Raw genomic sequence first — 15,475 nt, forward strand, 5'->3', positions numbered from 1 at the left:
TCATTGGCTTACAGGGGCGAGGTAAACAAATTAACTTCTAAACCTGAATAAATACCAACCACGTCGTACATGAATTAGTGCCATTAACCGATAGGCCAGACGTTTCCCCACTGTATACCAATTAGGTTACGCCTTGCTTTATCTAAAGCCGGCTGTTAAAACACCTTGCGGCCATTAATATTAAATGCCTTCCCCGCCTACCCTACTTCCAATCTTCAATACCAACAAAAGGACCGAGAGCTTTTACGTAGACCATATTAAAACCAACCCTATTATTTTAATAATATGGAGCTCCTTAACATTTTTGCCAATTGTTTTAGCAGCATAAAACAAAACGATTACCTGTTCGATGGCCACGAGAAGCCATGCAACATCTCTGCCGTTCGCTCCGCCCAAGGAATATCAAACGCGGTCGTCGAACTTCTTCGCACCGCTGAAAAGGATGGCCCGATGCTGCGAAATCAAATTAACGATGCTGTCGGCAGCCAAGGCTGGACCGAGAGTATCGCCCGCGCAATTGTCGCCAGCCTGGAAACATTTATCACACAGGGCCGAAAGATAATCGGTTCAGTTTTGGGCGAGTTTATTAATAAGGCCGTAGAAGCCACACATTTTAATTTCGACTTTCCACGCGATCACCCGTATTTTACCGCTGGCTTTGCCACCATCGTTACTGTCGGCGTGCTGGTGCTCGTATTACCGTGGGCTGTATAGAAGCTTTTGGATTTGCGGAGCTAGGACCCGTTGCTGGTAAAAATAATCTGTATAATGTTTAGTTTTTGAATCTTTATGGGCTAACTCAAACGCAAATTCATTTGCGGCGTGGTGGCAATCTACCTATGCCGGGTTTGTCCCCAAAGGATCACTGTTTAGCTTTTTCCAGAGGCTCGGCATGATCTGGGGAAGATCATGACAATTACCAAATTTGGATGCTTTATGCTACAGCTGCGCTGCTGCTAATTGCAGTTGGCAATAGCATCAAATAACTAGTGGACTATGCCTCCAGCTCGAGATAAACGTATGCAAACCTGCTTTGGCTCGTGCGTTTGAAAGGAGTTTTAGGGTGAATTAAGATGGTGTCCCAGATCGATCTGCTAGTTTGATGGGGCTATTGTTGATTCATGGGCAGATATGCGAGTAAGTAGATCACGTGCATAACCGCGTGATCTGAAGACACGGAGCAGAGTTTTTCCAACAGATCCATGCAGGCTTGTAGATAATTACAGTTTTACCGAAGAGAAGTAATGATGAATTAGAGAATATAGTTTTGTTACTTTGTTTGTATTGTTTTACCGATCGCAGCGATCATACGATTCCTATCAACACTATTTTTTTTTTTTTGAAAAGTCTCTTCCGCGAACGCACCTGCGATAGGTCCTGACGCGCTGAAACCGACTGCGCCCAGGGTTGGCAGTGCAATTACAGCTGGTGCTGAAACCATAATAATTCCGGTTGCTCCTGCAATAGCCGCTACTGCCATGCAGAGGTCTGCGGGGGCTGCTCGGGCTGCGTGCGCTGCAGGATCCAGAATGACTTCAAAAACTCTTTTGCCCGTTTCTTTTGCGGCATTAAATGCCATTTTTAATAGTTTGCCGGCCTCAACTGTTGCAATATATAAGATTTGCATGTTCATTTCAATTTCGAGAAGCCGTTCGTATTGTTCAAGCAGATTTAAAGGCTTTGTTTGGGATCGACGATAGCTTGTCTAAGCATGATTTGTGGCCAAGGAAAAGATAAGAAACATATTTCAAAGCTTCTGAAATCCATTATTTGTGCTAAGTGTCCATTAGAGCCTTGCTTGGAAATAGGATTTGTAATAATGTCGTCAATACCAGTCTAGGTTTCATATAGCCGATGTGCATTTTCGGAGGTTTCGTTACTCGCTGAAAAAATGGAATTAGTTCAATTTAGAATGGGATCTTCTAAACAATTCGTCACACACCTTTGGATGGATTCTACATGTCTTTAATTCCAGACGGGGCTGATTTTATTAAAGTTCCTTTTCTTTTTTCAATTTATGAAGCAGCCCCCCAGAAAAAATAGCAATATGGGTCAAATTTGGGGCTTAAATAAAGACCTGCCTCTAACTGGCATTGAGAGGTGCCAAGCGATTTGAATTGATGAGATGGAAGACATTTGAAACTTTCGAGAAAAAAAGCATATATTTTGGGTAAGATAATCGAATTGTTGAGCAATGAGCGCAACGGCTAATAAGCTATAGCGCAAAGAGTTTCCCGCAGAAATTTACCTCCATGAGATGGTTTTGGTATTAACTCAGCATAAAATCGACCATTAACACACGAGCGAATACGTGATAAGAAGACTGTTGCACTGGGGCGTGTAATCTCGATAACTTTACCGTTTTGAGGGGTGTCTCGCACCTACACGTGATTCAGTAGAAAGTTCGTGTATCTTTAGCCAGCTCCGTTTCTGGTGTGTTTTGCACACAATTCAGAACTTGTATTAATCCAGACGATTTTATACACCCTATCATGGTACCGTACGGGCACACCACCGTGCGACAAAGACCTAGGTTCCCCGCTTTAAAGTGTACAATCGTCCAATCGTATCAATCACATAATCGCACCTTTAGCATAAGAGGATGCAATACCTGTTATGGTCCGTGCACTGAAAAGTTATAAACGTGAATTTCAATTAAAAGACGACGATCCTCAAAGGTTAGCGAGATTTACAAGCTTTAACTATGTCTCCCACATCGGGATCATCCGGACCTTTTTAGCAATAACAGTTTTTATTTCTCCACATATTTGTCTGGTTTTGTCGCCTAATTTTGCACTTCAAACTCTTTTTATGGTTCGCCAATGCGTGTTGATCAGGCTCCGGCTTGGTCGCGATCTTTTAAAACATTGCTAGTGCGATTTTGTAGCTAATTTTTTATTAATGATGGCAGCATTTAAGGAATTTTTAGGAGAGTTGGTATCGAAGTAGGTGTTCTCTTGAGTTTTTATCAATTTTAGTGCTCCAGCGTCGGGCCGATCCCGCTCGCCGCATTACCACCCCAAAACCATAAACTGACGTCTGTAGGGCCCGTGAGAAAGAGGATTTCACCGACTTTGTGCTGATTTGTGGCAATGAGAGATTCCCAGTTCATAAAGTCATCGCGTGCAGCCAGTCAAAAATCTTTTATGCGGCGTGCAAAAATCCATTCAAAGTAAGCAGTGTGACATTTGGACCATGAGATGACCAGACCCTAACCCTGACCCCTGGCCAACGACCCACCAGGGTAATACCTTCATCTACGTCGCGTCAAGCTCAGAACTTTGTTTGTTTCCTTTCTTCTCCTCAGAGTAGAATCTTCGTCGATAGATGCCAATAGACTAGCTTCCGTGCTATGCTTACCCCGGGCCGTGACACTATCGACGAAAATTCTAAAGTGAAGAGAAGAGAGAAATTACAATCGACGACGCGCTCAAGAGACGCGCTTAAATCCGGAGGTAGTGGATCCTTGTCCGATCCCTGGCTCGGTGTGGAGCCGAGTCGTGATTCTGAGGGTAGGTCTAGGGGCCTGATCCTCACAGGGCGCACTACTCAGTGCGCAAGGCGCAACCTAGATAGTTTTCCCCCTTGTAGAACCTCAATCCTATCAATCTTGCACCCAGAGTACATTACCAGGGCAAGACCCTCACACCACGCTATTTTAAACTTTGTAAGGGCGACCAAATTCTGTTTGAATAAGTTTATAATAATAAACTAGCATATACTTATATATTACGCCGTAATTACTTATATTACTGCATGAATTATATATTCAACACGAATTAAAAATAACGTGGTTCATCAGGACCCCGGACATATCAGGACCCCGGACACTTTTCCTGCACAATACTACTTCCAATTTCAATTGCAACGCCAGCGTTGTTCAATTTACCTCAATGCAATCGGATATATGTACATCAGACATTTCTGCATCCTCCTGACAGGTGCGTGCATTATGTCCAGGTTTACCGCAGTTGCCGCAACGTCGTTTAGTCGCCGGCTGCGCACTACTCCCCTCCCCATTTTCATCTTTCTTTTCGTATATTAGACCATCGGCACCATTTGATTGAAGCAAATTCTGACCCTCTTGTATGGTAAATGACCCTCCTTCGCGGATACGTGTTTTTTGAGCCCTGCGCCGCTTGCTAAGCGCTTCGTTGGCCTTCCGAAGGCTGTGGTTCTCCGCTTCCAAAAGTGTGGTTCGATGAGCAATCGACTCCAACCCTTTTGCTAGCTGCTTTACAGCATTAAAAATAGGCGTTGGCGAGCTTCCCTGATGACAGTTGATTCGACTTTTAACAAGGGTAGATTGATTAACGGCTTCTGTCGGGTTGTGCGGTGTTTGAGAGACCCAGGTTTCGGTGCTGGAAAAATCAAGCTCTTTAGGTGACGGCGTCCGTAGCCTAACATCCAGCTTAGATATGACCATTTCCGGGCTATGGGGGATAATTCCCGCCCCTCGAAAACCCCCGGCCATATTTTCTTTTGTCATTGACTTTTTGTAAGCCGCTGCAAAAGCCAAAAAGAAGTCGACTTTGCTGATGTTAGTGATGTGGGCCCGGATAAAGTCGTTAATTTTTTGACCGTACGCCCGCTTAAGGACGTTAAACACTCCGACATCAAGTGGCTGGGTTAAATGAGATGAATGAGCAGGCAGGTAAAGTGGAATAATATTGTAATCTTTGCAATAGCCCTCGAATTCAGGGGATCGATGACTGCCGTGCCCATCGAGCACTAACATCCGATATACGCCTTTTGTCCGCGATTTTGTATGGTTGTCGAAATGCTGAACCCAGTCGAGGCCAGTCTCGTTGTCGGTCCATCCATTAACGGTGGGTTTGAGGCGCCACGTGTCCGGAAGACCGCCTTCTGTATACCAATTGGACAAATGGTAAAAGCCTTTGACGATGATATACGGGGGTATATCGTAACCGTCGCCACTGATGCAACAAATTGCAGTCGCCCATTCTCGATTGCCAGGCTGTACTTTTTTCCTTCTTCCGCGTCTTTCGGACCCAGTTACGACCATTCCAGCGCAAATCTGGCCCATCATAAAGCCGGTTTCGTCGAAGTTGTACATGTCGCAGTCTTGGATGCCATATTTGGCCCTCATATTGGCCACCAATTGAAACCACGCGTTTAACGCGTCAGGATCTTCGCAAAGAGCTCTTTGGAAATCGTAAGCGCGAGAAAAACGCGTTTTTAATTCTGTGCGTCGTTGTACGAAGCGATAAGCCCATTGCTTGCCGACCGGTCGCGCGTCCCGCGCAGCGAGAAGATGATCGGCCATTGCGGCCACATCAGCGATCTGGGCTGGAAACCCTCGGGAATCCAGGTCCAGTATATACTGGACAATTACTTCCTCTTCCCTTTCCGTTAGCTTTTGGTTGCCTGGCCGACGATTGGCCAAAGAAGCGATGCCGTTTATTCTGTCGTGTAGTGTCGATTTTGGGACATTATATATTAATGCAACCTTTCGTATGCTTTTCTTTTTGCTTGATCGGAGCTCATTTAGAGCAAGAATGATTCGCGCTTCGCAATTTGATGATTCCATTACTGTTGGGGGAAAGAACACGTGTGGAAAATAAAGGATGAAACTGGGTTGAAAAATGTCCGGGGTCCTGATATGTCCGGGGTCCTGATGAACCACGTTACATATATTACTTTATAATATAAAGCAATAATTACGCAAATTAATGCGCATTAATATTGTACAAATAAGTGAAAATATAACCACAATAATATTATTAATAAATTTCAAGAATAAAGGTAGTTATTCAAAGTATAAAAAGGGTGTGATAGCCCGTTAGTAACAACTATATTATCTAAAGAATTATCGATTTCGACAAAAGTTTTAACACCACAAAGCTATTTTATTATCAAACTCCTTTGCAATTTGCAACCTTTCAACTCTTGAATTTTCCTTTAAAATTCCTTCCCTACCTGCCCTATAACTGTCACACTTTCAGCCCTTATTCGCCAACATGAAAGTTTCCAAGATTGTTCTGGCTGTCGCTTTTTATTCTGTTGGTATAGCGGCTTTACCTACCAATTTTAAATGTGCCACCGAGCGCGGCGACAAAACTGGAGTTAACCTCCATTCTAAGCGCTCAAGCGACACTAATGGCTCAGCCGGTGCTGCCACGGTTTATACATGCAGCAAATGTTATTCCTACACAAGCAAAAATCAGGATAACGTGGTCGCCCATCAAGCTGCATGCAATGGTAATAGTACGTTAATTCTAACTAAATTTGCTTTGAAAAACATATATTGATAAAAGGATTTAGGATAAGTTACAGTGCGATTAAATAGCTAGCTTGAGGGCCAAAACAGTAAAATTATATCTTCTATTACGGCCAGGGTAAACATAGCACGGAAGCTAGTTTGTTGGCACTTATAGCCAAAAGCGTTGCTTTGGAAAAGAGGAAAAGAAATACTTGGGGGCTGTGCGGCGTGAGCCCCCTTGAAAAAGGGGTTCATAAGGTTTTTTAGCTAGACAATTGTTCTATAACTCGACAGAAATAGAGCTTACTCCTAATTCAGAGAATGTCAGGGCAAAAGCTCAGTCGATATCCACATCTACCGCGGGTGTTACGGAGTGGCGTGCCTGGGCGACTGCCAACCGTGACTAGCTCCACCTCACGTGACAAGGCGCCAGGGTTCGTTTGTTTTTTGTTCGCTTAGGCGTGTGTACGCGATTAGCACTGCGTGCGTTTCTTCTTTCCCCCTCAGCCTGCCCAAAGCTCTCTACTTCAGCGTCAGGCAAGCTATAATCCATCCATAGGGCCCGCACTGTTGACTGGGCCTCCAGAGGTTCCTGAGGTAGCGGCCACTCGTTAATTTCGATTTCTAACGAGCTCATTTTTTTATACGTGGCGCACCTTTGGCACCAGCTCGGATGGGATGTGTATGGCCTCCCATAACGGCTCACACCGGATACTTTATCGCAATTTAACCTTTCGTAGTCCCCCTTCAGCGAAGAGTATTGCGCCTTGATTTTGGACAGCTCTTGCTTCTTTTTCTCTCGATTATTGATTGCCTGGTCTTCAATCTGAGAGAGAGATGTCTGTAAATCCCAGGACCGGGCGTAGTGAACCACGAAGGACTGTGGATGGCCAAAAGAATCAATCATACGTGGTAATACCCACTCTTTTACAATCGCGGCCACGCGGAACACTACAGTATGATCAGTTGGTGACAAAGCCAGCCTTTCCATTCCTGGAAAGCGACCAAAATCCTTGCTGCTCGTCCCAGGAAACGACACACCGGTTAATAGCGTATCCACTTGACATCGTAGCATAATGCTTATTGGTAACCATTTGGTCGGGACTGCGTTAGGATGCAGCGAATAGCCACCAAAGCATTGGCTAAACCTTAACAGAAAAGTGGTGTGGGGACGGTCGGAACAGCTTGTACAGCATGGATGAAATCGACGAGACGAAGCCAGTGTTGCTAACAAAGTCCTCCATGCGTATTGCGATTGCAGCACCTGGGAAATAGCGCCGAAGCCTCCCGGGGGATTTTATTATATGTTTGTTAAATGGGGACAGTTTAAAAAGGTCGAGCTGCATCTTGTCCAAAGTTCTGGTAATCGGTCCTCGGAAATGGTGGGCCGACCGGTGTCTCCGTTGGGGCAGTTTCTGCTAATGTGGCCCGGTTCACGGCATTAGAAACATTTGCCTGTCCGGATAAATCCACGCATTTCCTCCACATTTAATTTGCCTTTTTGTCCCTCGTTAACAACGCCTCCGGTGGTCCGGGCTGGTCCTCCAATACGTGGAATAACAGACCCTCCTATGGTTTTTTTGGTCGAAATGGTTTTGGTTTTATTTTTATTTTCGGTCCGCGAAGCGTAGGTTTTGGTGAAATTATAGGAGATATTATCGGCCGTACGGACGTAAACGTTAAAAAAAACGTTGGTATTTTGGTAATATATAATTATTGCGATTCGCAAATTGGTAAATAGGCGGCGGTATAATTTCCGTTTTTAATTTCGTTTCGGAAAACCATTTTAACCTGCCAATTTAACAAATTTGTTTTTAAAAATTATAAATTTGTTTTTCGTCGATATAATTAATTTGTCCAATTTGTCCCGCGTTATATTTTCGAATTTGGTATTTTTATATTTTGCGCGCAAATAATTTATTATACCGTCGTACGTGGTAATTTAATCGGGATAAATATTATTAAAATAAAAAAGCAAAATATTGGCGGCGTTATTTTTAAAACGGGATTCTGTCACGGCCAGGGTAAGCATAGCACGGAAGCTAGTCTATTGGCGCCTATCGACGAAGATTCTACTCTGAGGAGAAGAAAGGAAACAAACAAAGTTCTGAGCTTGACGCGACGTAAATGAAGGTATCACCCTGGTGGGTCGTTGGCCAGGGGTCAGGGTTAGGGTCTGGTCATCTCATGGTCCAAATGTCACAGATTCGACGTAAGCGCGTTTATTTATATCGGTAAAATAATACGTTCCGTTAAATAACAATTTGTTTTCGATCCGGCGGTGCCAAACTTCGAAAATAACCTCGTTTTTGTCGGGGTTATTTAAAAATATCGGAGGATTTTTTACGCGGAATTTATAATGCGAATTACCGGAACCGGTACTAATAATAATTGCGTGTCACGGGCAGGCAGGGCGGACAGGTAGGTGCGGGCGATCAGGTAACAGGACAGAGTATATTGGCTATCTAGTCTTCCAGGTACAGGGTAGCAGGTGGTTGTTGACGAAGACGTAGCTCGAGGAGCTACATATCGGAGACTGCAGAGATTTCGCGTAGATATACGCGCGCGAGGCGCTCGGCCCTCGCGCCTTCACGTGACAGGGGTCATGACTAAGCGACAGCCCAGTGGCTGTCCTTCAGGTCTGTGACAGTATTCCCCCCTTCCAGGCCGAGCTCCGTCACGGCCGGGGCCCGGGCTTATGGGGGTATCGACGGTGGAAATTCTTTACCAATTGAGCAGCGTTTTCCAGGTAATCGGCAGGTTCAGTCGTGGGTTCGCTATATCCAGCCCAACGGACGATATATTTCAGCCGGCGGCCTCCTCGGCCGCGGGTTTCCCAAAAGGAGTCGAGGATCTCTTCGACTTCGTATTCTCTCTCACCTTCCACTTCCAAATGGGGTGGCGGTGCAGGTTGTTGGCCCGGCAGGGGCTCAACGTCAGCAGGTTTTAGTCGGTTTATATTGAAAACAGGGTGTACTCTCATAGACGACGGCAGGTCCAAACGGTAGGCGTACGGGCTAATCACTTCAGAAATTCGGAAGGGTCCCAAGTTCTTCCAATCCAGTTTCTTCTGCGGGCGGGCGGTCTGGATGTTCCGTGCGTCTAACCATACATATTGGCCGACGGTAAGCCGGCGGGCCGGGGTACGGTGTCGGTTCGCCTGTTCTTCGTAACGGGCTTGGGCGGCGGTCATTTCGGCGCGGGCTTGTTCCAGAATGGCTTCCATTCGGGCGGCTAGCTTTTCGGCATCCCGCTGGGCGGGCAAAGGCTGGTTCAGGGGTACCGGCTCGAATCCCATGCGGGGATGGAATCCGTAAGTCGCGTAAAACGGGGAGGTTCCGGTGGTCTCGGACTTGTGGGAGTTGGCTGTGAATTCGGCGAGGGGAAGCCAACTTTCCCAATCATCTTGCAGGTAGGCCACATAAGCTCTCAAATATTGTTCCAGGGACGCGTTAAAACGCTCGGTCTGTCCGTCAGTCTCGGGGTGGTGAGCAGTGGATAGCAGGCTGTCGATTTTCAAACGGGTTGTCAGGTGTTTCCAAAACTTCGACACGAATTGGGTGCCTCTATCCGAAACTATCGTCAGGGGCAACCCGTGTAGTTTCCATACGTGGTGTAGGTACAGGTTGGCGGTGTCCTCGGCATTGCAGGTCCCTTTACAAGGGACGAAGTGTCTCATCTTAGTCAGGCGGTCTACGACCACTAGGATGGCGTCGTGGCCGTTGCTTTGCGGCAAATGTGTGATAAAATCCATCGACAGGTGTTGCCATGAGCGTTCAGGAGTGGGCAGGGGTCGCAGGAGGCCCTGGTGGCCTTCGCGGGACGGGTTGATTCGGCGGCAGGTCTGGCATTTCTTTACCCATAATGATACGTAATGTAGCATTCCGGGCCAGTAATATTCTCGGGACAGCAGGTCGTAGGTTTTTGCTTTGCCGGGGTGACCGGCGACGGGGGAGTCGTGGCAGCGGCGCAGGATCTCGGCTTTCAGATTATTCGAATCGGGTACGTACAGTCTATTGCGGTAATACAAATAGCCGGATCGTTCTTCGCATTCGGCCAATTGCAGCTTGGGGTGGCGGTCGGCGCCTGTCCTCAACGCTTCTAGGGCAGATTGCGTTATCGGGTCGGATTCGTATCCGGCGTCTAGTAGCTCTATCAGGTGTCTTGGCAATAGGGGTTTGTTTTGGCGGATTATGGGTTGTAACCGGGTGGGGCGGGCAGGTAAATTGTGTTCTTTCAGTACGACTTGTGTTTGGTGCTTAAGTCGTTCATCCCCCTCCTCAGGCATATCCTCTGACCTCCTGGTTAGTGCGTCGGGCTTCGCTCCTTGTTTCCCGGGTCGGTAGGTGATACGGAAATTAAATCTTGACAGGAATTCGGCCCATCGGGCTTGTCGGCGGTTGAGCATTTTCGTCGTCGTGAAATATTCCAGGTTGCGGTGGTCCGTAATTACTTGGACCGGGGACGACGTCCCTTCGAGTTCCGGGCGCCATTCTTCAAAACAGCGGATAATGGCTAGCAATTCTTTGTCGTAAATCTCGTAATTGCATTCGGTAGCTGTGTGTTTTTTCGAAAAGAACGCGACGGGGCGGAGTATTCCGTCGTCGCCGTATTGTGACAATATTCCCGCAGAAACATAATCGGAAGCGTCGGTCTCCAGGATCACATCCTTTTCCCAATCGAAGTGCGCCAGTACGGGGGCTTCGGTAAACTTTCTCTTCAGCAGTCGGAAGGCGGTTTCGCAGGCGCTATTCCATTCGAATGCGACGTCTTTCTTGGTCAATCTCGTCAAAGGGGCTACGATCTTTGAGAAATCTCGGATAAAGCGCCGGTAAAAGTTGCCAAACCCCAAAAATGCTTGTACGTCAGTAAGCTTTTTGGGTGTTTGCCAGTCCAGGACAGCGGTGATTTTTTCAGGGTCCATTTTTACGCCTTCGACGCCGACCAGCAGGCCCAGGAACTTGGTTTCCGTCACGAAGAATTCGCACTTCGCGGCGTTGGCGTATAGCCCGGCTTTCCTCAGGGCTTCCAGTACGAGTTTCAAATGTTCTTCGTGTTCTGTTCGGGTGCGGCTATAAATCAAAATGTCGTCCAGGTAGGCTGTACAAAATACGTCTAAGTATTCGCGCAGGGAGTCGTTTATATATCTCTGGAACGTCGCGGGGGCTCCCGTTAGCCCGAAAGGCATGACTAGGCTCTCGTATAAGCCGAATCTCGTGCGGAATGCCGTCAGGTATTCTTCCCCCTTTTTAATCCGAATATTGTTAAAAGCGGAAACGATATCGATTTTCGAGAAGAATTTCATGCCGGCCAGGTTGTTCAGGGTCTCTCGGACTAGCGGCAGCGGGTAACGGTCTTTTACGGTAATGTTATTCAGCGCGCGGTAATCCACGCAAAACCTCAACCCTCCTCCCTGCTTTTTCACGAACAAAACGGGCGAGGCGACGGATGACGAACTGGGTCTGATAAACCCTTTTTTCAACTCTGCGGTCAGCCATTCCTTAAGGGCTATCAGCTCTTCGCGGGACATGGCGTACAGGGGGCCGAACGGCGGCGTTTTTCCTTCTATAAGCGGGATATGGTGGTCGGACGGTCGGTGTGGGGGCAGCTTCTCGGCTTCTTGCGGGGAAAATACGTCCGCGAATTCCCGGATTGTTTCGGGCAGGGTCGGCCCGTTCCTATTTTGGGGGTCGGCGGCTAGGACCTCATCAATCTGTTTCAAGGTTACGGCGTACAGTCGGCAGGATCGGCGGCGGGCGTACATGCTCGCGGCTTGCAGGGAGATAGGGGCGATATCCATTTCGCGGAGGGACGGCGGTCGGTCAGCCTGGTACTGGGGGCGGCTTTTTTTTGGTACGGCGTGTAAAGCTTTAACCTTCTCCGGTTTGTCGGGCATATTGCAGTGTCGGCGGCAATAGTCGCTGTCAAACGTAATAACGTGTGACGCGAATCCAATCGTTGGATCGTGCTGCTTTAGCCAAGGCATTCCTAGCACAATGGGGTAGTGGGCTAGCTGTGTGACGAAGAACAGCGCGTTTTTCTGGATGTGGTCCTTGATTCTCAATTGTCCTCGGACATAATGGGTGCACTTCCCACTTTCGGCGGTCCTTCCGTCGAATACTTCGATGTCGAATGGGTTTCGCAGCGGATACATTTGTAGTTGGCGTTCTTCGGCCCATCCTTGGTCGAGGAAGCATTTTCCTTCCGCACCGCAATCGGTGAGGGCATAGGTTGGGAGGTTTTGGCCCCCAACTGTCAGTTCGGCAGGCAGGATCATCAGGTCGGATCGTTGGTTATATTCCTCTTCAACGGGGAACCCGTGAACGGCGGCGGCAGAGATGCGGATCGCCGGCGGTCTATGCGCGGCCTTGGCGGCCTGGGGGCGACTTATCCCAGGCGGGCTCCGTTTTTCGAACTTCGGCTGCTGGAGCGGCTGGCGTCCGAACCGCGGCGGGGGTTTTTAGGGAGTTTGGTTTGTATTTGGCGCGGGGACCTGGACCTGGACCTGGATCGTTCGATTCCGGCCTGGTGCAGCCGCGTGCGGCGGGTATCCGGTTCCGGGCATTTGGCAACGAAATGTTCTTGGGATCCACAACGGTAACATAGCATGTTTTCCTTGCGGTTGTGGCGGCGTTGGCTGCTCAGGTCCATAGGGTCGTTAAGCGGGAGCTCCGCGTTTGGCTTGGGGGCGGCCCGCGGTATGTCGGGTTGGGTTCGGGGAGCCGCGCGCGCGGGGGGCGCTGCGGCCCGAGGGGTACGTGTCTATCTATTTTTATACTGCTGGTGCTGGCGGTAGCGGTTATCCAAACTTTGCAGGTGTCGGGTGAATTCGTGGTATTGGCGAGATGGGGCGGGGTTGTGGAGGAGCATGTCCTGGAGCTCTTCCGATATTCCCTGGAATAAAAGAGGGGGGAGGGCATCCTCCGGCATTTCTCCTTCCAAAGACAGGCGTTGGAACTCCGACAGATACTCGGCGAAATCTACGTTCCGCTGCTTCAGGGCATATAGTTTGTTTTGTGCGTTTTGGACGTGGTCGGGGTCCCCGAATGCCTCCTCTAGATATTGGAGGAGATCCGTATAATCTCCGAATTGGGGTGTGCCTCCGACCATTTTGGGCAGGATCAGGTTGTACGCTTTACCGGACAGTCGACCGGCTACATAAATCAGGCGTGATTCGGGGTTGGGGAAGCGGTCTTTGTTTGAGGTCATTTTCCCCCGGATTTGGGTGGCGAAGCGGCGGAGGTCGGAGCGGGCGCCCGTAAATTTATCGGGGTCTGGAAGTCGTTCAGAAAGGCGGGCGGAGGCGGGATGTTCGGAAGCAGGCGGCGGAGTCGTTCCCATAGGAGTAACCATAAGGGGTTCAACAGGCGTGTTGGTAGTTGGGGCGGGGGTGGTTATATGTACCGTGGGTAACGTTACGGTCCGAACTTCCTTCAGTTCGGACCGTGTTTTCTCTAATTCGGCGAAAGCGGCATCCCGGGAGGTTATGGCGGAGGCCTTTTCCATGGCCATGGCCAGAATGTCGGCCTGCGCCTTGTCGCGGACACGGTCCGTTTCGGCGCGGGCGCCTTGGGTCTCGGCGCGGGCGCGTTGGGTCTCGGCTTCCTGCATTTCTAGGCAGGAGTTCAGGCGGACGTTGCTATCGTGCAATAGTTGCAGCTTTTGGTAGGAATCGGAGATGTAAGACACCCATTGTTCAGGGTGTCCTTGTAGGTGTTCGATCAGTTCCTCGGTCGAATCGGTTAAGATCGGGGGTTGCAGTGACGCAGGCATCGCGGGCACCTAATGAAGGAGCTACGTAATGTCACGGGCAGGCAGGGCGGACAGGTAGGTGCGGGCGATCAGGTAACAGGACAGAGTATATTGGCTATCTAGTCTTCCAGGTACAGGGTAGCAGGTGGTTGTTGACGAAGACGTAGCTCGAGGAGCTACATATCGGAGACTGCAGAGATTTCGCGTAGATATACGCGCGCGAGGCGCTCGGCCCTCGCGCCTTCACGTGACAGGGGTCATGACTAAGCGACAGCCCAGTGGCTGTCCTTCAGGTCTGTGACACTCCCTCTTTTTTTGTTTTTTTCCACTAGATTTGCATTTTTGTTGTCGACCTGGCCGTAACGATTTGCTTTACCCCTAAAGGCTATTTTATTTTTTTTATCCCCAAAACGGGAATTTTTTGCCATTTTTATCTTTGCAAATCTTTTAGCCAATTTCGGTTCGCTGCCTTTGCTTTGGGGATTTAGAAAGAAATTGTTTCCCGGAGCAGTTTGCTCCTTTTTTAACATATTTGCTAACGTGTGGTTTTCGGTTACGGCGGGCAGCAAATATTGCAACAATTTGCTGGGTGTCGGCAATGTCGGGTCTGTATCCCAATTCGGCTAATATTGCACAGGATAATACGAAATACCCATTGGTTTTTCGGATCCTATACAGAATTTTTGCCGTTTGGTGGGTCGATCCGTTAATTCGACGAATTGGCTCTCGCCAATCTCAGTTTTATCAGCTTTTGCTGCCGTTACACCAGGAGACGAATTTCGTTTTAAATCGCCAATTAGGCCAAAAGGTTCGGCATAAGTGACATGCTCCGTAAATTGCCCTATTTTGAATGCAGTTTCGGCTGCTGGGGCAGTTTTGTCTGGATTCTGGGGCAGTTTTGCCAGCGGCGGTTGGGCTGTGTAATTTTCCAAACAATGCTTTCGCCGGTTTCCAAACTCGGCTCGCAGCTTGCTATTAGCACCATAATTTGGCATTAAATGCGATTGGTCCATCTGATATAGCGATAGATTAAATCCCGAATTCGAATTATTGGCCACGCGTTTGGCATCCACCAGTTGTTTTTTAATATCATGTGCGTATCCACGGGGCCTTTGGGTAACGTTCGAGCTTGGTTTAAATATAGGATGAAAGGTCGTAGTTTTAAGCGGCTGGCTGACCGGCACATAGTGGCTTGGTGCAACGGGAGGTTGTGAACCAACGGTAAAAGGTAGCGGGACTGGAATGTTACGCTTAGGTCCATGGTTGTGAAATTTGACAGGTTCGACGGTATTGGTTTGCCCCTATATAATGGAAGGAACCAAAAACATATTAACTGGTGCAAAAAAACAAAAGGGGTTATAATTTGAAGTTGGGAAAAAAGATTAATGGGATTGCTGTTCGAACTTTTGGGATTAACTGGCACGGAGATGGGACTATTTATATTTGGGCCGAGGAAACACTGGACGGACACGCCGTGGCCGATGCCGCCCCGCATCGACC

The 15,475-nt window shown here is 48.3% G+C and overlaps 2 protein-coding genes across 2 annotated transcripts; both read left to right on the forward strand.

The window, feature by feature from the left end:
- Positions 1-285: 285 nt before the first annotated feature.
- MGG_14964 (uncharacterized protein) lies at positions 286-714 on the forward strand (the record flags this gene model as incomplete). Its single annotated transcript, XM_003719359.1, has 1 exon — positions 286-714. The coding sequence occupies one exon, from the start codon at positions 286-288 to the stop codon at positions 712-714; it is 429 nt and encodes a 142-aa protein (XP_003719407.1).
- Positions 715-5,981: 5,267 nt separating this feature from the next.
- MGG_17614 (uncharacterized protein) lies at positions 5,982-6,630 on the forward strand (the record flags this gene model as incomplete). Its single annotated transcript, XM_003719360.1, has 2 exons — positions 5,982-6,228; positions 6,518-6,630. 2 exons carry the CDS (start codon positions 5,982-5,984, stop codon positions 6,628-6,630), a joined length of 360 nt encoding a protein of 119 aa, XP_003719408.1.
- Positions 6,631-15,475: the final 8,845 nt, after the last annotated feature.

Source organism: Pyricularia oryzae, chromosome 6 (assembly GCF_000002495.2).
Source record: "Pyricularia oryzae 70-15 chromosome 6, whole genome shotgun sequence".
NCBI lineage: Eukaryota > Fungi > Ascomycota > Sordariomycetes > Magnaporthales > Pyriculariaceae > Pyricularia > Pyricularia oryzae.